Genomic DNA, 24,491 nt, shown 5'->3' on the forward strand with positions numbered 1-24,491 from the left:
TTCACACCAGTGAACTAGCTTGGAACACCTTGTTTAGGCAGTTGCCTGTAACAGTGGACTTCAATTCTTTGCTTTCTCAAAATGTGACTAATTTATACCACACACACATCAGAATTGCGAAAATAAAATGCACAACACATATAAAAATATATATATATATATATATTTATATGAGGTCAACATTGCAACAAGAGTACAGTCACATGAATAATTTCCCTCCTGCGCTGAAGAGCCATTAATTACCACTCCCTCCAAGGACCATGTTGAGGCACATGAGTTGCTTCATTAGTGGCATTAAATCCAATGCAACCTGTGGATGCCCAAAAAAATAACTGACTTTGCAAAGTAATGGTACAGTAAAATGCAATTCAAAGCTTTTCACAGCCTCTGGGCCTAGTTTGTTCTCTGGATGAGCCACCTTGTAAGTTCGATCAGAAACTTAATTGCTAACTGTGCAGAACAGCCTGTCAGCCCAGCTATATTGAAGGCAAGTTCTTGAAGCTGCAGAATTCACTCTATTTGCATACTTTAATTAGAGTTAATTCAAAGCTACTGTTTGCAACTATTTCTAGGGACTGGATATTCAATAGCTGAAGGTGGTCCTTACGGCCAGCCATATCAGAACTGATTGCTCCCTGTACAGGGGTGTGAAGGAGCACTTCAAGTTGGGCACCTCTATCGCCAATGGCAAGTCGATAATGGTATTTACATTTGGAGTTTCAGTGGTGCCAGCAGCTGCAGCGACATCTGATCACAGCACCACTGTATTTACACATGGAGGTTAAACTCCAATAATAAACTGGGTTATGAGTGAGAAGAACCGAAACATGCACAGGGAAGCATGGCCTCAGTACCAAGCCATTAAAACCGTCAACAGATACAGCTCAATGTGTTTGGTAAGAGGTTAAATATAAAAGGAGGACAAACAAATACCGGCTTGTCTACTGACACCACTAGCAGCCAATGAATTGGAGGTGGGACATGACTTACAGCAAACAAAGTCTATTTATAGTTTAATTAGAAAGAACATAAGAAATAGGAGTAGGCCAATGCTCCCTTGAGCCTGCTTCGCCATTCAATAAGATCACAGCTAACCTTCTACCTCAACTCCACTTCTTTACCTTATCCCCATATCCCTCGATTCCTTTAGTGCCCAAAAATGTATCGATCTCAGTCTTGAATAATCACTATCGACTGAGCAACTGCAGCATTCTGGAGTAAAGAATTCCAAAGATCCACAACTCGGAATGAACAAATTTTTCTTATCCCAGTCCTAAATGGTCGAGCCCTTATCCTGACACTATGACCCCAGCTTGTGACTCTAAATTCTGAACAGTCTGCAGAAAATAGAACTCACGACAGAAACTGCGGCATGTTCGGATAAAAGCAGGGTGATCTCTTCGGCAAAATGCAGTGAGTGAAGGAAATACAAAGAACGATAAAATCAATCCTTGTCACTTTGGTGTGATCAATGGAGTAAATTACCCAAATATCTCCATTCTGGCCAGGTATAGTAATGTCACTATATGCAGCCAATGAATACTTGTTTCCTTCTTGCTTTAGTGTTGCATTTACTTTACTCGCTTTCACGCTGAATGCAGTACCAAGGTGGCCTTCTCATCTCTGAAGGCTGCGCCAATACTAACAAGTTGGTTTCCAATGATGCCACCAGTCCCGACATCAATGTAAACAGAATTGGATTTGCCAGACAAGTAGCCATGATTTATGGCCACAGGTGGGTCAAGTGGCTTAGCCTGTTCGCTCAGGCCAGCAAACCAGTTGCACACTGGCTCCGTGTACAAGCTTTCCTCAACTACTGGAAAACATACAAGAAAACCCTGCATTTAGTAACACCTTGTTCCTAATACTCAGAAACATCTACATATACAACGAATTACTCTGACGTGCAGCACCTATTGCTAGAGAGGCAAAAGCTGTGGCCATTTTGCACATATTCATCTAATTCCTGTTGCAATGCCTTGATAATCAGCCAATGGAAATAAAAACAGAAAATTCTGGAAACACTCAGCAGATCAGGAAGCATCTGTGGAGAGAAAAAGAATGAACATTTCAATTCAATGAATGTCTGATGAAGCGGGTGAGCTCAAACATTCAACTGAGTCTCTCTCCAGAAACTGCCTGACCTGCTGAAAACTTTCTGCATTTTCTGTTCCAGATTTTCAGCATTTGCAGTCTATTTCCTTGCTTTTTTTTTCAAATTAACCAGTTATCTACTTTCAATACTGTTGGCCAAGGAGAGAATGTTGGCCCAGAGAGATGCACACTAAATACTGGCCTTGCCAGCGACGCTCACATCCTACAAATGAATTTTTAAAAAAAACAAGAACAATCTATGCTCTTTGAATGTACAATGGGATATTTGGTGTCCACCTCAATGCCTTAAGTTTTTAGTCTCGTTCAGAAGAATAGCACCTCCAAGAACTGCAACTTAAAAATAACTTTGTGCAGTTGATACCAGTGCCGTTAATGAAATATTCCACCTATTTTGTGTTTTTTTTTAAAGAAAACAATGTGAGGGTAGCACAGGCATAGAGGGCCAAGTAGTCTCATGCTGAAATCTTCATGATTGACCAAAGTTAATGATTCTTCCTAATGTATTCATTTTTGAAAAAGGCTGAAGATGGTGAAACTTGTTGACTACATTAAATCTCCATCTGCAAATGACCGTAAAATAGTTTCTAATAAAAACACTTTGTAGTAGAGTACCTTTTTTGCCTACTGTGCAACAATGCTGACATTTGTTTCTGTTTATTTTCCCAACGTTTCTCATCAATGTTGCAGACTCACCTACTGGTTTCAGGATATCTATAATAGTGAGGCAGGGGACTACGTGGATAGCACACTTCAGGAGGTAGTCACCCCAGAGCTTAAGCGAGCACAGGCAGAGGGGGACTGGGTGGCTGCCAGACAGACAAGGTGGTCAAGGCAGGTAGTGCAGAAAACCCCGGAGGGCATCCCGCTTTCTAACCAGTATTCAGTTCTGACTACTGATGGGAAAGAGGATTCCTCTGGACAGTGCAGCGACAGTCATGACCAGAACACCATGGGTGGCACAGCTGTGCAGGGAGGGAGGAGAAAGGACAAAAGAGCGATAGTGGTAGGGGATTCTTTAGTTAGGGAAACAGATAGGCATTTCTGTGGTCGCAGATGTGATTCCAGGATAGTATGTTGCCTCCCTGGTGCTAGGGTCATGGATATCACCGAGAGGATACAGGGCATTCTAAAGGGCGAGGGTGAATAGCTGGAGGTCGTGGTCCAGGCTGAGTTTAGGGAGTTAGGAATGATATTGGCAAGTAGGACCTCAAAGGTCGTAATCTCTAGATTACTCCCAAGGCCATGTGCTAGTGAGTACAGAAATAGGAAAATACACCAGATGAATGCATAGCTGGAGAGATGGCGCAGGAGGAAGGGCCTCAGATTTCTGGGCCATTAGGACTGGTTCTGGGGAAGGCGGGACCTGTACAAGTTGGACGGTCTGCACCTAAACAGGACTGGGACAAATATCCTTGCAGGAAGGTTTGCAAGTGCAGTTGGGGATGGTTTAAACTAGTTTGGCAGGGGGATGGGAACCTGAGTGCAGTCTTCGATAGGACAATTTTAGGGCAGGGAACAGGAGGCAAAAAATTAGCGAGTGACTCTGAAAGACAGAAGAAGCAAAGGTTAAAAAGTGTGCAGCACAGGAATTTGGCAGTGTTAAAGGGTATTTATTTAAATGCAAGGAGTATAGTAAATAAAGCCGATGAGTTGAGGGCACAGATTGACTCATGGCAACACAATATCGTTGCTATAATGGAAACTTGGCTTAAAGTGGGGCAAGAATGGCAGCTCGACATCCCTGGATATTGAGTTTTCAGGCAGGATAGAGAGGGAGATAAAAAAAGGAGGGGGTGTAGCATTATTAGTCAAGAAATCAATAACAGCTTTGAGGAGGGATGATATGCTAAATGAATCATCAAACAAGGCGATATGGGTGGAGCTCAGAAAAAAAGGGGCAGCCACACTACTAGGAGTGTACTACAGACCCCCAAATGGTGGGAGGGAGATTGAAGAACAAATATGTAAGCACATTTCTGAGTGTAAAAACTATAGGGCAACAATAGTTGGGGATTTCACCTACCCCAATATCAGTTGGGATACAAACAGTGTGAAGGGCACAAGAGGGAACGAAATTCTTGAACTGTGTTCAAGAGAACCTTTTTAGCCAGCACGTAACAAGCCCAACGAGAGGGGGCGCAATTCTAGATTTAGTCTTCGGTAATGAGGCTGGGCAAGTGGATGAAGTAACAGTGGGTGACCATTTTGGAGACAGTGACCATAATACAGTTAGATTTAGCATAATCATGGAAAAGGACAAAGACAAAATAGCAGCAAAGGTTCTAAATTGGGGAAAGGCAAAGTTTACGAAACTGAAAGGTGACCTGGCGAAAGTGGACTGGATATAGCTATTTGAAGGAAATTCAGGGGCAAACCAGTGGGAAGCATTCAAAAGCGAGATACTACGGGCACAGTGTAGGCATGTCCCCACAAAGATTAAGGGTGGTACTGCCAAATCTAGAGCCCCCTGGTTATCTAGAAGCTTACAGGGTAAATTAAAGCAGAAAAAGGAAGCTTATGCCGATCACAAAAATCTTAATACTTTAGAAAGCCTAGAGGAGTATAGAAAATGCTGGGGTGAAGTAAAAAAAGAAATGAGAAAAGCAAAGAGAGGGCATGAAAAATTATTGGCAGGAAAAATCAAGGAAAACCCAAAGATGTTTTATCAGTATATTAAGAGCAACAGGATAACTAAGGAAAGGAACAAAAACAAGAAATGCTGGAATCACTCAGCAGGTTCCGAAGAAGGGTCACTGACCCGAAACGTTAACTCTGCTTCTCTTTCCACAGATGCTGCCAGACCTGCTGAGTGATTCCAGCATTTCTTGTTTTTGTTTCAGATTTCCAGCATCCGCAGTATTTTGCTTTTAACTAAGGAAAGGGTTGGGCCTATCAGAGATGTACAAGGGAATTATGCGTGGATGCAGAAGATGTGGGCAAGATTCTTAATGAGTTTTTTGTCTCTGTCTTCACAAAGGAGGGTTGATGCAGACATTGTAGTTAAAGAGTGTGAAATATTAGATACAATAAGCATAATGAGAGAGAAAGTACTAGAGGGTTTGACAGCCTTGAAAGTAGATAAATCGCCAGGACCGGATGAATTGCATCCCAGGTTGTTAACGGAAGCCAGGGAGGAAATAGCGGATGCGCCGAGGATCATCTTTAAATCCTCACTTGATACATGTGAGGTACCAAAGGATTGGAGGTCTGCGAACGTTGTACCATTGTTTAAAAAGGGTGCATGGGATAGGCCAAATAAGAGGCCAGTCATTCTGACCTCGCTGGTGCGTAAATTGTTAGCATCAATTCTGAAGGACAGAATAAACTGCCACTTAGAAAGGCACGGATTAATCAGGGATAGTCAGCATGGATTTGTTAGGGGAAGGTCATGTCTTATTAACTTGATTGAATTTTTTGAGGAAGTGACAGGAAGGATTGATGAGGGTAGTGCAGTGGATGTGGTCTATATGGATTTTACTAAGGCATTTGATAAGGTCCTGCATGGCAGACTGGTTAGTAAAATGAAAGCCCAGGGGATACAGGGCAATGTGGCAGGCTGAATCAAAAATTGGCTCAGGGACAGGAAACAAAGGGTAGTATTTTGCAAATGGAAAGCTGTTTCCAGTGGCATTCCACAGGGCTTGATGTTGGGTCCCTTGCTGTTTGTGGCATATATTAATGATTTGGACTTAAACGTGGGAGGCATGATTGGGAAATTTGCTGTGTAGTTAATTGTGAAGAGGATAGCTGTAGATTCCAGAATGATATCAATGGTTTCGTTGAGTGGGTGGGAAAGTGGAAAATGGAATTCAATCCAGAGAAGTGTGAGGTCATGCATTTGGGGAGGGCAAATAAAGCCAGGGAATGCACATTAAATGGGAGGATATTGAGAGGGATAGAAGAAGTGAGAAACCTTGGAGTGCATGTCCACAGGTCCTTGAAGGTGGCAGGACAGGTAGATAGAGTGGTGAAGAAGGCATATGGATTGCTTTCCTTTACTGGCCAAGGTATAGAATACAAAGGCAGGGATGAAATGCTGGAACTGTATAAAACGCTGGTTTGGCCACAGCTGGAGTATTGCGTGCAGTTCTGGTCACCACATTACAGAAAGGACATAATTGCTCTGGAGAGAGTGCAAAGGAGATTTACAAGAATGTTGCCAGGGCTTGAAAGTTGCAGCTGTGAGGAAAGATTGGATAGGCTAGGGTTGTTTTCCCTGGAACTGAGGAGGCTGAGGAGTGACTTAATTGAGTTGTACAAAATTATAAGGGGCCTAGGTAGAGTGGACAGGAAGGACCTGTTTCCCCTAGTGGAGAGGTCAGTTACCCGAGGACAGAGATTTAAGGTGATTGGTAGAAGGATTAGAGGGGACATGAGGAAAACCTTATTCACCCAGAGGGTGGTGGGTGCCTGGAATTCGCTGCCAGGAATGGTGGTGGAAGCAGAAACCTTCAATTCTTTTAAAAGGTACCTGGACATGTACCTGCAGTGCTGTAGCCTGCAAGGCTATGGACCAGGTGCTTGAAGGTGGGATTAGATTGGGCAGCTAATTTTTCCCACCGGCGCAGACACGATGGGCTGAATGGCCTCCTTCTGTGCCATAACTGTTCTTTGGTTCTAAAACAAATTAAACACAGGTGGGACAAGAATCTGAAGAAACAGCTCAATCAAATTTCTATTGTCAAATTAATAAATACAACCAGCATGCAGCACCTTAATCCACAGCAACACTTTTTCACCATAAATACTTTGTAGTATTTGATTAATATTGGAAGACTTTCTGGTGCATATGGGAACATCGTACTATGTGAAACATCTTTAATTACTCATTGCTCAACTTGACAATTAAAATACTTGGAGGAAAGAAGAAGACTATAAGGCCTATTTTTCCTTAATCATGTTAATCTGATCAGTCAGAAAGATGATGACTTAGACTGCTATACTTATCAAAGTGAGGACGATAGTATCTAGGAACAGAACACTTCTCCGCTTTTTCATCCAGTATTACTGTCAAGCACTCCCTAGATAGGAACAAAAACTCGCATTTAAATAGCGCCTTTAATGTAGTAAAATGTCCCAAGTCACTTCACAGGAACATTAACAAAACTTGACATCAAGCCACATAAGGAGATATTAGGACATGTGACAGAATATTTAGTCAAACAGGTAGGGTTTAAGGAATGTCTTAAAGATGGAGAGAAAGGTAGAGACCTTTAGGGGGGGAATTCCAGAGCCTAGGCAGCTGAAACATGCTGCCAATGGTGGAGTGATTAAAATGGGAGAAGCGCAAGAGGCCAGAATGGAGGAATGAAGAGATTGTGGAAGGCTGCAGGGCTGGAGGAGGTTAGAGAGATAGGTCATGGAGTGATTTGAAAATAAGCATGAGAATTTCAAAATCAAGGCTTTGCTGGACAGATGAGGAATAAAGAACTTGACTAGTGTCTGCAAACGTGTTTTATCCCTCAAGTGTGTCATTTCCCACTCGAGCCTAATTTTAGGCAGCTTTGTGCCAACAAGCAATAAGAACTTGGTTGAGACTGGCCACATACATTTCACAAAGGGCCCTGAGAGCCAGTTCAAATGGCTTACATCAATCTGGATGGATTCAAACCTAGTTCCCATAAATGAAAGGACAGTATGAACCAAATGCAGCATGCAGTTTTTATTTTTTTTTTAAAGTTTGATCTGTTGCCTTTAAATAGTATTTACGTGGCATTATTTTGATAAAACAAAATCACAGTTTTATTGGAAAATACCACCCCTGGACAGATTATAATATGGCTTAAAATTCACAGTTATAGTTTTTGTACAGTTCCACTGTTACTAACTGTAGGCCTGCCATAAAAACCATCAGCCAAAAACATCATAAACCTTACACAGCAACTTATCAGTGAATGTCTGGACTGTTACCAACTCATTTGGAATGTTAGCTCGTGCACTAATTATCCAGTACTGGCACTGGAATAATGTTATTCTCAAATATCAGTCACCAAACAGGTCCACAAACTTCAGAGATCATGCTAGTTTAATTTAATGCACAAACACCATGAATTCCAAAGCTTAAAAAACTGCATATGTCTCACGAATTCCGAAACAACAGAAATTGACATTTTCTCAGTACACAGAAATTCCTACAAGAGAAGGGGCGGTACTGGACCTAATCCTAGGGAATGAAGCCGGACAAGTAGTAGAAGTGTCAGTGGGCGTGCATTTCGGGGATAGTGACCATAACTCAAAGATTTAAGGTAGTTACGGAAAAGGACAAAGATGGACTGGAAATAAAGGTACTGAATTGGGGGAAGGCCGATTTCAATATGAAAGAACAGGATCTGGCCAAAGTGGACTGGGAGCAGCTACCTGTAGGAAAGTCTACATCAGACCAGTGGGAGTTATTCAAAAAGGAAATAGTGAGAGTTCAGGGCCAACAGGTTCCCGTAAAGATGAAGGGTAGGATCAATAAGTCAAGGGAACCTTGGATGTCAAGGGATATAGAGGATTGGATAAGGAAAAATAAAGTAGGCTTATGGCAGATTCAGAGGGCTGAAAACAGTGGAGGCACTGGAGGAGTATAGAAAGTATAGGGGGGTACTTAAAAAAGTAATTAGGAGAGCCAAGAGGACACATGAAAAAAAACTGGCGGGTAAGATAAAGGAAAATCCCGGCGTTTTATAAGTATATTAAGGGCAAGAGGATAACCAGGGAAAGAGTAGGGCCCATTCAGGACCAAAGTGGCAAACTGTGTGTGGAGCCGGAGGACATAGGTGAGGTTTTAAATGATTACTTTTCATCTGTGTTCACTATAGAGAAAGACAATGTAGATGTAGAGATCAGGGAGGGGGATTGTGATATACTCAAACAAATTAGCATTGAAAGGGAGGAGATATTAGCAGTTTTAGCCAGCTTAAAAGTGGATAAATCCCCAGGCCCAGATGAGACGTATCCCAGGCTGTTATGTGAGGCAAGGGAGGAGATAGTAGGGGCTCTGTCACAAATTTTCAAATTCTCTCTGGCCCCAGGAGAAGTGCCAGAGGACTGGAGGACAGTGAATGTGGTACCATTAGGCAAGAAGGGTAGCAGGGATAAACCAGGTAATTACAGGCCAGTGAGTCTAACATCAGTAGTAGGGAAACTACTAGAAACAATTTTTTTTTTTTATTTAGAGATACAGCACTGAAACAGGCCCTTCGGCCCACCGAGTCTGTGCCGACCATCAACCACCCATTGATACTAATCCTACACTAATTCCATATTCCTACCACATCCCCACCTGTCCCTATATTTCCCTACCACCTACCTATACTAGGGGAAATTTATAATGGCCAATTAACCTATCAACCAGCAAGTCTTTGGCATGTGGGAGGAAACCGGAGCACCCGGAGGAAACCCACGCAGACACAGGGAGAACTTGCAAACTCCACACAGGCAGAGCCAGAATTGAACCCGGGTCACTGGAGCTGTGAGGCTGCGGTGCTAACCACTGCGCCACTGTGCCGCCCCTTCTGAGGGACAGGATTAATCTCCACTTGGAAAGGCAGGGATTAATCAAGGATAGTCATCATGGTTTTGTCAGGGGGAGATCATGTCTAACAAACTTGACTGAATTTTTCGAGGAGGTGACTAGATGTGTAGATGAGGGTAAAGCAGTTGATGTAGTCTACATGGACTTCAGTAAGGCTTTTGATAAGGTCCCGCATGGGAGATTGGTCACGAAGGTAAGAGCCCATGGGATCCAGGGCAATTTGGCAAATTGGTTCCAAAATTGGCTTAGTGGCAGGAGGCAGAGGGTGATGGTCGAAGGTTGTTTTTGCAAGTGGAAGCCTGTGACCAGAGGGATCGGTGCTGGGACCCTTGCTGTTTGTAGTGTACATTAATGATATAGATGTGAATATAGCAGGTGTGATAAGCAAGTTCGCAGATGACACGAATATTGGTGGTGCCGTAAATAGCGCGGAAGAAAGCCTTAGATTACAGGATGATATAGATGGGTTGGTAAGATGGATAGAGCAGTTGCAAATGGAATTTAATCCTGAGAAGCGTGAGGTGATGCATTTTGGGAGGACTAACAAGGCAAGGGAATATACAATGGGTACCCTAGGACCCTAGGAAGTACAGAAGGACATTGGTGTACTTGTCCACAAATCACTGAAGGCATCAGCACAGGTAGATAAGGTCGTTAGGAAGGCATACAGGATACTTGCCTTATTAGCCGAGGCATAGAATATAAGAGCAGGGAGGATATGATGGAGCAGTATAAAACGCTAGAGAGGCCACAGCTGGAGTACTGTGTACAGTTCTGGTCGTCACACTATAGGAAGGATGTGATTTCACTGGAGAGGGTGCAGAGGAGAATCACCAGGATGCTTCCTGGGCTGGAGCATTTCAGTTATGGAGAGAGACTGGATAGGCTAGGGTTGTTTTCCTTAGAGCAGAGAAGGCTGAGAGGGGACCTGATTGAGGTATACAAAAGTATGAGGGGCATAGATAGGAAGAAACTTTTTCCCTTAGCGGAGGGGTCAATAACCAGGGGCCATAGGTTTAAGGTAAGGCGCAGGAGGTTTAGAGGGCATTTGAGGAAAAATGTTTTCACTCAGAGGGTGGCTGGAATCTGGAACACACTGCCTGAAGGGGTAGTAGAGGCAGGAACCCTCACGACATTTAAGAAGTATTTAGATGAGCACTTGAAACACCATAGCATACAAGGCCAAGGGCCAAGTGCTGGAAAATGGGATTAGGATAGACAGCTGCTTGATGGCCAGCATGGACACGATGGGCCGAAGTGCCTGTTTCTGTGCTGTATAAGTCTATGACGGTACAACAAAAAAATTAGCCCTTCAAAGGGGCACTTGATATGCCACTGGTTATACGAACTTTGAAGCAAAGTATAGGTTGTTAAAAAGAATGAAACAGAAAATTTCCTGCCCTCATGGGGCACCTCTCCATTTATTACCCTTACTAAATCTGCAAATAGAGAGATTTGAAGAGGAGCATTTTGACAAGGCATATTTATATATCAAGGTAGTGGGATGTAGGTTTATCTTCTCTCAAGCTAGTGATCTTAATTACAGCATAGCTGTCAAAGGGAGCCGCCCGAGTAGGCATAACTTTTCAATAAGATGAGAGGCAAAAAGACCGTGATTTTTTGTTGGTTGCTTAGCTCTGTGCTTGCTTCAATTCCCTTCTGCTTACCTTATTTTCCTTCTTAATGCTGCTGAGACTTATGGATTCTCATGAAAGTGCACATTATCTTAAAGAGGTAGCATTTGGCTACATTTGCACTGCAACTGTTGTGTGATGCAAAGTGGCTTTGCTTTGCACTGTCACTACCGTTGGGGTCTAGTGCAGACTTTTTGGTATACTGAGTTATTTACTAATGTAAATAGCAAAAAGAATCTAATCTGCAGATGGTACAAAAGAGTGCAAAATCTCAATCAATGATTACGCTGATATATTGGATCCAATGTATTACTGTTTTTCTCATTAGTACATGATGAATAATTATTTGTGACAAGCTGTGGAACAGAGCAACACATTCAGTCATCACAACAGCTTCCATTCTAACTTCACTGCTGTGCATAGACTGTTGCATGAACTATAGTGACAGTCCACTAACAGAATGTAGCCACTGTTACAGCAGTGATTTGAGATCAGTAAGTGGCCGCACTTTGAATAAAGGTCAAATGTGGTTATCACGTGGTTAATTGCAGGAGTTTGGCCAAAAAGACAATTATACAGGGACAGTTCTACAATGGTGTCTACTGGATCACAAACACACTGCTGCAGCAAAGCTACATTTACACTTAGGGTTTCTAGTTAAGCTTCATGACCACCATTCACCAACAATCAAAAGACAGCCCGTAACACTGATTAAATTTGTAAAATATACTAATCGCACCTACCATTCGTATACCAGCTTTCTTCAAAATGACAACAGGCCCAAATTTTTCACAAGGAAAAGTTTTGTAAGCTGATCTTGATCCAGGTTTACCCTGCTCTCTGGCAAGGTGTGAAGCTAATTTCACCCTTTTGTGGAACCCTGGATCAATCCTTTTTGGGATTTTCTTCTCCCTGCTGCTTTCACATGCGTTCAAATCCTCTGAAGAAGGAATTTTCCTCCACACAAGATCAGGGGGCAGGTTGTTCAACCTTGCCCGTCTAAGAGCGAAGTCCAAAGTACGGAAAGTCCTCATCAGAGAACTCCTCTTTGCTGACGATGCTGCTTTAACATCTCACACTGAAGAATGCCTGCAGAGTCTCATCGACAGGTTTGCGTCTGCCTGCAATGAATTTGGCCTAACCATCAGCCTCAAGAAAACGAACATCATGGGGCAGGATGTCAGAAATGCTCCATCCATCAATATTGGCGACCACGCTCTGGAAGTGGTTCAAGAGTTCACCTACCTAGGCTCAACTATCACCAGTAACCTGTCTCTAGATGCAGAAATCAACAAGCGCATGGGTAAGGCTTCCACTGCTATGTCCAGACTGGCCAAGAGAGTGTGGGAAAATGGCGCACTGACACGGAACACAAAAGTCCGAGTGTATCAGGCCTGTGTCCTCAGTACCTTGCTCTACGGCAGCGAGGCCTGGACAACGTATGCCAGCCAAGAGCGACGTCTCAATTCATTCCATCTTCGCTGCCTTCGGAGAATACTTGGCATCAGGTGGCAGGACTATATCTCCAACACAGAAGTCCTTGAAGCGGCCAACACCCCCAGCTTATACACACTACTGAGTCAGCGGCGCTTGAGATGGCTTGGCCATGTGAGCCGCATGGAAGATGGCAGGATCCCCAAAGACACATTGTACAGCGAGCTCGCCACTGGTATCAGACCCACCGGCCGTCCATGTCTCCGTTATAAAGACGTCTGCAAACGTGACATGAAATCGTGTGACATTGATCACAAGTCGTGGGAGTCAGTTGCCAGCATTCGCCAGAGCTGGCGGGCAGCCATAAAGACAGGGCTAAATTGTGGCGAGTCGAAGAGACTTAGTAGTTGGCAGGAAAAAAGACAGAGGCGCAAGGGGAGAGCCAACTGTGCAACAGCCCCAACAAACAAATTTCTCTGCAGCACCTGTGGAAGAGCCTGTCACTCCAGAATTGGCCTTTATAGCCACTCCAGGCGCTGCTTCACAAACCACTGACCACCTCCAGGCGCGTATCCATTGTCTCTCGAGATAAGGAGGCCCAAAAGAAGAGGATCAATCAAAGCAGAAACACCATCAGCAATTAAGCTGAGGTTTTCCCACTTACGTTTGAAAGAAATAAAAAGGAAAGGACAACAAAATCAGGATTTTGGTGCCAACAACTAATGGCTACAGTAAGTGCCAAAACCAGAAACACAATACACATTGCTGTTAAACTGCCTCTGAGGCAAAACAAGCATATTTAATAATATCCTTCAGAGGTAAGACTGCTTCTTGGAAGCGTTCGCTTGGTTCAATTGGCAACACTCTCACCTCTGAATCAGAAGGTTGTGTTCAAGTCCCATTCAAGAGACTTGAACACAAAAATCTAGGCCGAGACTCCAATGCAGAGCTGAGGGAGTGCTGCGCTGTCAGAGATGCTGTCTTTCGGAAGAGACGCGAAACTGATTAGATTAGATTAGAGATACAGCACTGAAACAGGCCCTTCGGCCCACCGAGTCTGTGCCGAACATCAACCACCCATTTATACTAATCCTACACTAATCCCATATTCCTACCAAACATCCCCACCTGTCCCTATATTTCCCTACCACCTACCTATACTAGTGACAATTTATAATGGCCAATTTACCTATCAACCTGCAAGTCTTTTGGCTTGTGGGAGGAAACCGGAGCACCCGGAGAAAACCCACGCAGACACAGGGAGAATTTGCAAACTCCACACAGGCAGTACCCGGAATCGAACCCGGGTCCCTGGAGCTGTGAGGCTGCGGTGCGCGCCACTGCGCCACTGTGCCGCCCTGAGGTTCCGTCTCCTCTCTAAGGTAGAGGTAAAAAATTACATGCTGCTATTCCAAAGAGCAGAGGAGTTATCCCCTGTTTCCTGACCCATACTTATCCCTCAATCAACATCACAAAGAGAGATTATCTGGTCATTAACACATTGCTGTTTGTGGGACCTTGCTGTGCACAAATTGGCTGCTGTGTTTCCATCATTATAACAGTGACTACACTTCAAAAGTACTTCATCGGCTGTAAAGCACTTCGTGCCATCCTGAGGTTTTAAAAGGCACAATGTAAATGCTATAAGACCAAACATCACCCTCTTTTTTTATTTTATGCTTGAAAGCTTCCATTGTAAAACTGCTGATCAAAGGACACTGCAGAATTTGAAAGTGCAGAATGAGCTCCTGTCATTCAAATCAGGTTCAGCGTGCAAAAGCTTCTGGGTTTGCCCTATACAGATATATATTTCAAACTTTTCAATAATCCCAAATGATTTTTGTACCTCTAGTAAGGCCCCTGCCCCCAAATAAATCCCACACCAAGCAACTGCTCAACAGTTTATTTGATTCTGCTTCCATGTCAACATGATCTATGATTAACTGCTCTTACTGTAACTTTCAGTATTAAGCTAAACCCCTGAAGTTATTCAAAAGTTGCTGTACCATAGGTCTCTTAAAGAGGTAGACTTTTTTACCTGCCAATCTTCTGCCTTCCTTCCAAACTCTGTGACCGCCTCCAGCCTCACAACCCTGATATCGCTGCACTCATCTAATCCTGGCCTCTTGCATACCCGTGATCTTCATCACTCAACCACTGGTGACCGTGCCTTCAGCTGCAGAAGCTCTAAGCTCTAGAATTCCCTCCCAAAGCCTCTCCAACTCTCTCTCCTCCTCTAAGATGCCCTTAAATCCTACTTCTTTGACCAAGCTTTTGGCTACTGTCCCAATATCTTATGTGGTCCAGTGTCAAATTTGTTTGATAGTACTCCTGTGAACTGCCTTGAGATGGTCCATTACGTTAAAGGCACTACATAACTGTAAATTGATGCTGTTTTGAAAGTAATGTCGCATGCTGGAGATTCTGGTCACCCACCAATACCTCATCCAAATGGTCATTCATCACTGAGAGCTGAAGTGAAGGGCTTTGGCAAATCAACTACAGTAGGCATCAAAGCCCAGCTGAATTCTATCTTCACCCAATTGTTACAAGCCTGTAAGAAGCAGGAACACTGGCTGATCTTCCTTTTCCTGAGCACAAAGACCAACAATAGCGCTGAGATCAGCTAGCGACAGATTGAGGAACAGACTTGGGATTTCCTGCCCTGAATAGTTAGTTGCACACTGAATAATTTAAGTCACTAGACTTAAGCTAGATAATTCCACCTCTTTAAAAATACCATAACTTGAAAAATTAATTAAAAATTCAATGTTTGATTTAACAAATTACTGTGGGGGGGAAAATTAACAAAGTTTGGCTGTTAAAATAAAAAGCTACAATTTATTTGGCACTTTTCAATGGTAAAACATAAAATTCACCCATCAAGTTGACTTGAATATAAGCAAGAGTCTACAGTGAAGCTCATCTGTCTTTTTCCAGTCTGACCTTTTCTAATGTAGCAGCCTGGAATGGCTGCAGTTTGAACAGTGCAGCCTCCTCCCCAAGGCATTCTTGACAGGTGTTTTGTTTGCCTGGGTTTAGATTAGCCTTGCAATGTCCGACATCTGTTTAAAAAAACGACAGCCTTTTTCAGGTCAAGCAAGTTTTTCGCAACACCACATCCAGCTTCCATTAACCCTGCAAGTGCTTCAAATCAGTGAGATAGCCACAATCACTCCCTTCACTGAGACTGGAGAGAAGCCTTCTTTGAGTCTATAGCTACATTCCTCCTCCTCAAGTTTGACTGTTCATTTCATTGCTGAGTCCACAGATAGTTTGATGAGTCTATCCCTTAGCCATTCTTGTATCAATAAGGCTGGTGCTAACTCAATGTCATCACCAGTACCAAGTTATTTAAACCCTAACTTAAACCTTTGGTGCTAACATATCCTTAATTCTTGAAATCTGAGGGATACAACCATGCATGCAATTACCAGAATTTATTGCACTTAGAACAACCAGTGCTGGTTGAGAAGCCTTTGAAAAGTCCAAGAGATGTTTTTGACAATCTCACAGGATTGCTCAAGTTACCTGAGGAGGGAGTAACAGAACAATTTACATTTATATAGGATCTTTAACATAATAAAATGCCCCAAGGTACTTCACAGGAGCATTATAAAACAAAATATAACATTAAGCCACATAAGGAGATATTAGGTCAGATGACTGAAAGCTTGGTCAAAGAGGTAGGTTTGAAAGAGTGTCTTAAAGGGGAAAACAAGGTAGAGAGGCACAGAGGTGTGGGGATGATATACCTGAGCTTAAGGCCTAGGCAACTGAAGGTGCAGCAACCAATGGTAGAGCGTTTAAAATCAGGGATGCACAAAAGAACAGAATTAGAGGAGCACAGATATCTTGGAGGGTTGTGGGGCTGGAGGAAATTACAGATATAGAGAGGGCTGAGACATGGGCAGCAGAGTTTTGGATGACTTAAGTTTACAGAGGGTCGAATGTGGTAGACCAACTAGGAGTGCATTGGAATAGTCAAGTCTAGAGGTAACAAAGGCAAGGATAGGGTTTCAGCAGCAGATGATCTGCGGCAGGACAGAGTCAGGCAATGCTACAGGAGTGCAAATAGGCATTCTTAGTGATATATGGTAGGAAGCTCAATTCGCAATAAAGGTTGAGAACAGTCTGCTTGAGTTTTTACCATTCTCAACTGGTGGAGGGAGACAAGCTGCTGCTGTTATATCCTGTTGGGCTTATCGTGATTTACTGTGGTCTGTGCCATTTTATTTAACTAAAGGTTATTGTTCGGAGGGAGACATTTGCATTGTCATGCAACGTAGAATTGCAGACATTTTTGTCTGTTGTCGGTTTTTAATTTTCATAATGTTAATTTATTTATATTTATTTAGAGATACAGCACTGAAACAGGCCCTTCAGCCCACCGAGTCTGTGCCGAGCAACAACCACCCATTTATACTAATCCTACATGAATCCCATATTCCCTACCACATCCCCACCATTCTCCTACCACCTATCTACACTAGGGGCAATTTACAATGGCCAATTTACTTATCAACCTGCAAGTCTTTGGCTGTGGGAGGAAACTGGAGCACCCACGGAAACCCACGCAGTCACAAGGAGAACTTACAAACTCCGCACAGGCAGTACCCAGAACTGAACCCGGGTCGCTGGAGCTGGGAGGCTGCGGTGCTAACCACTGCGCCGCCTGGACTCTAATCCAAACACAAAATCTACTTTTCACTCTGTAATCTATTTGTGTATGTGATTTTCATGTGAATACGTGTGTGAATGTGTCACGTATTTAAAAAAAAATTTTTAGATCGGGTTTAGAATGTGAAGTATAATAAACTCACCTCTTTCTTGTTTAAACTCATGAAAGCCTGTCCGATTAATGTGATCGCGAAGAACCAAAGATAAAAATGTAAAACACTCGCTGAGACAGTAAGCACAATCACTGTTTAAAAAGGAATAAATCCTGTTACGGTAAGAGGAAGGGCAAGGATGGAGCCTGTGACCCCCTTCTCACCTGCCCGTAACATGGCATTCAACAGGAGTGCAGGAAAACCATTTTCCGCTAAAAACAAAGAATAAACTAAACACGAGTGAGACTCTAGGGCACACAGGAGCAGGAGTTTGTATAGAAAAATATGATTCCAAGGGTCTGAATAAAATGTTTTATGTTTGACCATATTTGCTCAGACACTGCATCCCATAGCACCTTTCAAAGCTAAGTGTTGAGATATTTTGATCATTCTAAATATTTAACGAGTCAAGTTACTTAGTTCGTAAAGTAAACCAAGTACATGTACTGAACTCATTCTGGTAAGAATCACTAACAAGTTGTTGCCTACTTCAAGTTTCCTTTTGAAACCATAATTGGCCTCCAGATTTTGTCTATCAACCTCCATCATTAACTCAGATGATCTGGTCATTATCTCATTGCTGTTGTGGGATCTTGCTGTGTGCAATTTGGCTGCTTCATTCCCTTTGTTACAACAGTGACTACATTTCAAAAATTTGTCATAAAGCATCTTGGGCGATCCTGGTGTTGTGAATGGCATGATATAAAGGCAAGTTCATTCTATTTTTTCTTTATTTCAAAAGCACACCTTATGAAGGAGTGCTTTGTATAAACATTGCCCTGGAGAAGGAATAACCCAATGTCAGAGTGTTGTTAACCTGGCCGTTGGTGAAGATTTCCTCAGGGAAAACTTACTGGTCCTAGTGTCCACAATTGGGGTGAGACCATGGAGGGATTTGAAAATAAAGATGAGGATTTTAAAATCAAGATGTTGCTTGACTGGGAACCAATGCAGATCAGTGAGCACAGGGGTAATAACTGAACAGGACTTGGTGCGAGTTAAGACATGGGCAGCAATTGTTTTCAGGAAGGAAGATTAATTGATCTTTTGGCCGCATATTTCTGAGTAAGGCGAATGAAGTGGTTGCCTGAGCTGCCAGAAAAATATACTTCAGATTTGTGGCCAGGACAAAATCTACAGGAAGACTTGCTTCCACAGGCTCGAACATGGAACAGCCATCTATGGCTTCAAAAGGAAATTGGACGTAGAACCATAGAAAAATTATGTCACAGGAGGCCATTCAGCCTGTCGTGTCTGTGCTGGCCAAACAAACTAGCCGCCCAATTTAATTCCACCTTCCAGTACCTGGTCCATAGCCTTGCCAGTTACAGCACTTTAGGTGCAGGTCCAGGCACCTTTTTAAAGAATTGATGGTTTCTGCCTCCACCACCGATGCAGAAATCAACAAGTGCTTGGGAAAGGCTTCCACTGCTATGTCCAGACTGGCCAAGAGAGTGTGGGAAAATGGCGCACTGACACGGAACACAAAAGTCCGAGTGCATCAAATCTGTGCCCTCAGTACCTTGCTCCACGGCAGCGAGGCCTGGACAACGTATGTCAGCCAACAGTGAGGTCTCAATTCATTCTATCTTCGCTGCCTCCAGAAAACCCTTGGCATCAGGTGGCAGGACCGTATCTCCAACACAGAAGTCCTTGAGGCGGCCAACATCCCCAGCATATACACCCTACTGAGCCAGCGGCGCTTGAGATGGCTTGGCCATGTGAGCCACATGGAAGATGGCAGGATCCCCAAGGACACATTGTACAGCGAGCTCGTCACTGGTATCAGACCCACCGGCCGTACATGCCTCTGCTTTAAAGACGTCTGCAAACGCGACATGAAGTCCTGTGACACTGATCACAAGTCTTGGGAGTCAGTTTCCAGCAATCGCCAGAGCTGGCGGGTAGCCATAAAGGCGGGGCTGAAGTGTGGTGAGTCGAAGAGACTTAGCAGTTCGCAGGAAAAAAGACAGAAGCGCAAGGGGAGAGCCAACTGTGTAACAGCCCCGACAACCAATTTTATCTGTAGCACCTGTGGAAGTGTCTGTCACTCTAGAATTGGCCTTTATAGCCACTTCAGGCGCTGCTTCACAATCCACTGACCACCTCCAGGCGCGTACCCAATGACTCTCGAGACAAGGAGGCCGAAGAAAGAAGAACTAGGACCGCCTAATTCCACATCTAACATCGCTTGACTTGCCCCTGTCTCAGCTCACCTGCTGCTGAAACCCTCATTCATGCCTTTGTTACCTCTTGACTTGACGATTCCAATGCACTCCTGGCCTACCTTCCGTAAACCTGAGGTCATCCAAAACTCTGCTCCATGCCTCAACTCGCATCAAGTCCTGTTCACCCCTGTACTCGTTGATCTACGTTGGCTTCTGGATAAGCAACAACTTGATTTTAAAATACTCATCCTTGTTTACAAACCCCTTCACCCCTCCCGACCTCTGTAATCTCCTCCAGCCACACAACTGTCTGAGATATGTGTGCTCTTCCAATTCTAGCCACCTGAGCATCTACGATTTTAATTGCTCCACGATTGCTAGTCCTTTCATCAGCTACCTAGGCCCCAAGCTCTGACATTCCCTCCCTAAACCTCTCTGCATCTGTCTCTCCCTCTTTCCTCCTTTAAAATGCTCCTTAAAAACCACCTGTTTGACCAAGCTTTGAGTTATCTAATACCTCATTATGTGGCTCGGTGTCATTTTTTTTTGTAATGCTCCCGTGAAGCATCTTGGGATGTTTTATTATGTTAAAGGCACTACATATATATATATATAATATTTTGGTATTGTTCTCAGGGAAACTACAGCATAAACATGAACCAAAACCGAATCACTAACCAGGTCTCCACAGTGAGGAAGACATTAAAGTTTGTCACTACCAGAAAAAAGAAATTTGCATTTATGCCTGTTACAACCTCAGGATGCCCTGAAGCTTAATTCAGACAATTAAGTACTTTGTTTTCCATCAGAAATCACTATTAGAATGTAGGCAATGTAGAACTCACATTTGCAATGTGTGAAACAGTTCCGTCATTTTGATCTTTTACTTTCGATCATGTTATTTCAACATTCAAATAGCATTCAGAATGTCAGCCGTAGCTCAATGGGTAGCACTCTCACCTGATTCAGAAGGCTATAGGTTCAAGTCCTGCTCCAGAGACTTGAACTCAAAAATCTAAATTGACATTCCAGTGCAATACTGAGGGACTAAGTACTACACTCTCCAAAGTGCCTTATTTCGGATGAGCTGTTAAACTGAGGCCCCATCTGCACTCTCAGGCGAATGTAAGAGATCCCATGGCACAGCTCTGAAGATGAGCAGGGGAGTTATCCTAAGTGCCCTGGCCAATATTTATCCCTCAATAAACATCACAAAAACAGATTATCTGGTCAATACATTATTGCTGTTTGTGGGAGCTTGCTGTGTGCAAATTGGCAGCCACGTTTCCTACATTACAACAGCGTTTACATTTCAAAAACGTGTTTGAGACGTCCTGAGGTCGTGAAAGGTCTATATAAATGCAAGTCTTATCTTTTTAACAAAATGCATGCTACATTAACCAAGGTACAAATTGCAAACTAGCTCTAAGACAGGCTCCGTTTACTTAGCAACAAGAACATCTTGCACTTATATAGCAATATGACCCACTCCGCTTCACAGGAGTGTTATCAAACAAGCAATACTGTCAATAACAAGCACCATTCCAACAGTAACAATGACCAGATTGGTTCTTCACTGACACAAACTATTGTAGAAATTGCCTATATGAGTTCTGGAGTATGCTGGGGAACTTGCTCGATCGTCAAGGAAGTGATATTTCAATAGCACCACACGTATGTTCTATCAATGCTGGAAAAGATTAATTGAATATTCTGTTCCAGAGCTTTAATAATGTGCAGTTATCGCAGTACTGTGACATGGAACTTAATTAAAGCAACTGAACCTCAGCTGGTTTGAACCGTGTTAGCTTCTCCCCCCCCCACCCCCACCCGCAAGAAGACAAACACAGCTAATCAACTAATTTGAGTGCTTATTCCACTGCTTAATGGCATGACAATAATAGGTGTCTGCAATCAAATTGACTGTGTGCGCATACCAGTTCACTGCTGGGCGATAAGAATTATTTTCCTGTGAACTGTTTATACTGGAGTCAAGCAATCTTGCAACATACTTATTCGTGTCAATGTGAGGTGCATGCAGGGACACCACTTCACTATTCCGAAGCTACCTGTACAATCATTCTACACAGAAAAGACTGGGAAGCTGTTGAAGCAAATTATCTGGGAAACAACTTTTTGAAAATGTAGTGATCTCTTTTAGATAGGATCACAGAAAGTGCAGACCGCTTTGGACATTGTACAACTCAAACATATTCACAAATACCGAAAGCAGCAAATTACAACTGTGGCAAGAACCAAACGTGCTATGTGTTTTTATCTTTTATCCTGTTCCACACAACTCAGAGAGGAAGGGGTGGGGAGTACTTTCATCTGTGGGGACTGCAGTTACTGGTCTGTGTAGGGGTATAGTGTGTATGGTGGCTCTGAGTGACAATGTCTGACTCTTGCATGTTCCACCAGGGGTTTGCGTGTCCCTCTTTCTCGCTGCACTGTGAAGGGGTCAGCAACACTCTTGCATGCCTGTCTCTGGCCATCTAGTCCAGGTCATGCTTTCTACCTGTAGTCTGACACATCTCGCAGTCTCTAGTCGGTGCGGGGGTCTCTCTTCCGCACCACCTGTCACCCCCACCCCACCTTGTCCCCTACCCCTCAACCTCTCTTCCCCCCCGGCCTGCCTCCCCCACCCCCTTCCTCTCACCTCTTTGACGGGAGGGAATTTCTTCCTGCACTCCAGCGACAGGCTCCTCAGGTCGCTCTGCATGTTTTCCAGCAGCTTCTTCACGGCTTCGGGCGACGAGGTGGACATCTTTCTCATTTCGGGGCCGGCGATTCAGTGGCCACCCGGAGCCCGTGGCTCCGCTGCCGGCAGCGTTAAAGCAGCAAAGCCGCCCAGAGTCCAGGCCTCGAGCGGCCGCTACACCCACAACCCACCGCTTCCAGACACGTCACCCGCACTTCCGTAAACACAGGCCGAGCGGAAATGACGATCGGCTCGGACTCGCCGTGCCGCCTGGCGGACCGGAGGTCTCCTGCAGCGCCGACTGGCGGGCCGGAGGTCTCCTGCAGCGCCGACTGTTAGCTGCCACCCTCTACAGGATGCCCAAACCAGGGAGTAAATTGTCCATTAAACTAAGAATAAAATACTGCAGATGCTGGAAATCTGAAATAAAAACAGAAAGTGCTGGAAATACTAAGCAGATCAGGCAGCAACTGTGGAGAGAGAAGCACAGTTAAGGTTTCAGGTCAGTGACCTTTCATCAGAACTGCCAAAGGTTCGACATATAATAGGCTTTGAGCAAGTGAAAGGCAGGGAGGAAGAAGAACAAAAGGAAAAAGTCTGAGATAGGACAAAGGGCTGGAGAAATTAAATGACAGAGATGTCACGGAGCAAAAGGCAAAGGGAGTGGTAATAGTTGTGCTAGGTGACCACATTGTGAGAAGCGAGCGACCACAGTATACCAAATTGAAAGAAGTAAAAGCAAATGGCTGCTTCATCTGGAAGGAGTGTTTGTGGCCTTGGATGGTGAGTATACTATATTTACAATGTGGTCTCCTCTACATTGCGGAGACCAAATGCAGACTGGGTGACCACTTTGTGGAACACCTCCGCTCAGTCTGCAAGCATGACCCCGAACTTCCGGTCGCTTGCCATTTCAATTCACCACCCTCCTCTCACATCCACATTTCTGTCCTCGGCCTGCTACAGTGTTCCAGTGAAGCTCAATGCAAGCTCGAGGAACAGCACCTCCTCTTCCAATTAAGCACGCTACAGCTTTCTAGACTCAAAATTTAGTTCATTAATTTCAGACCATAAGCCCCATTATTTTTTATTTATTTATATTGTTATTTTGTTATCTATTTTTTAGCCATGTGCTAGTCTTAAACTTGTTTTTTATGTTTTTGCTTTCGTACAGAGCTGTTCCTTTTTCTGCCATTAGCACGGTCTCTAGACAAATGCCTTGTCTTTTACTATGACTCTTAGCACTGTATTTGCCTTTTCTACCATAACATCTCTGTCATTTAATCTCTCCTACCCTCTGCCCTATCACAGACCTTGCCTTTTGTTCTTCTTCCCCCTCCTCTTTTCACTTGCTCAAAACCTATTACATTTCTAACCTTTGCCAGTTCTGATGAATGGTCACAGACCTGAAACATTATCTATTTCTCTCTCCACAGACACTGCCTGACCTGATGAGTTCTTCTTTCTTTTTGGGCCTCCTTATCTCGAGAGACAATAGATACGCGCCTGGAGGTGGTCAGTGGTTTGTGAAGCAGCGCCTGGAGTGGCTATAAAGGCCAATTCTCGAGTGACAGGCTTTTCCACAGGTGCTGCAGAGAAATTTGTTTGTCGGGGCTGTTGCACAGTTGGCTCTCCCCTTGCGCCTCTGTCTTTTTTCCTGCCAACTACTAGGTATTTCCAGCATTTTCTGTTCTCATTTCAGTAAATTGCCCATCCTTGAAAACAAAACAATATTCATAAGATCATAAGAAATAGGAGCAGGAATAGGCTATTCGACCCCTCGAGCCTGCTCAGCTGTTCAATAAGATCATGGCTGATCTGGTTGCGGCCTTAACTCCACGTTCGTGCCTGCGCACCCCCCCACCCCCCACAAGGGCAACGGGTCAAGCAGCAAGGTAGACAAACAAGAATTAACAGGAGAAACAAGGGCTATAAATATAAGATAATCACTACAATGAATCCATCAGGGAAATCAGGAGATACATCTTTATCCGGAGAGTGGTGAGAAGGTAGAACTCGACAAGGAGTGGTTGAGGCAAATAGCAAAGATGCATTTCAGGGGAAGGTAGGTAAGTACATGAGGGCGAA

General features: G+C 43.8%; 1 protein-coding gene across 2 annotated transcripts in view; it reads right to left on the minus strand.

Moving 5' to 3' along the window:
* mon2 (MON2 homolog, regulator of endosome-to-Golgi trafficking) overlaps positions 1–22,603 on the minus strand; it is a 141,081-nt gene extending 118,478 nt beyond the window's left edge. For both annotated transcript variants that reach the window (XM_068050353.1, XM_068050352.1), the window contains exon 1: positions 22,362–22,603. In XM_068050353.1, coding sequence (XP_067906454.1) covers positions 22,362–22,478 — 117 coding nt within the window. In that variant the 5' untranslated portion in view covers positions 22,479–22,603. The remainder of the gene's footprint in view (positions 1–22,361) is intronic.
* Positions 22,604–24,491: the final 1,888 nt, after the last annotated feature.

Source organism: Heterodontus francisci, chromosome 18 (genome assembly GCF_036365525.1).
Source record: "Heterodontus francisci isolate sHetFra1 chromosome 18, sHetFra1.hap1, whole genome shotgun sequence".
Lineage (NCBI taxonomy): Eukaryota > Metazoa > Chordata > Chondrichthyes > Heterodontiformes > Heterodontidae > Heterodontus > Heterodontus francisci.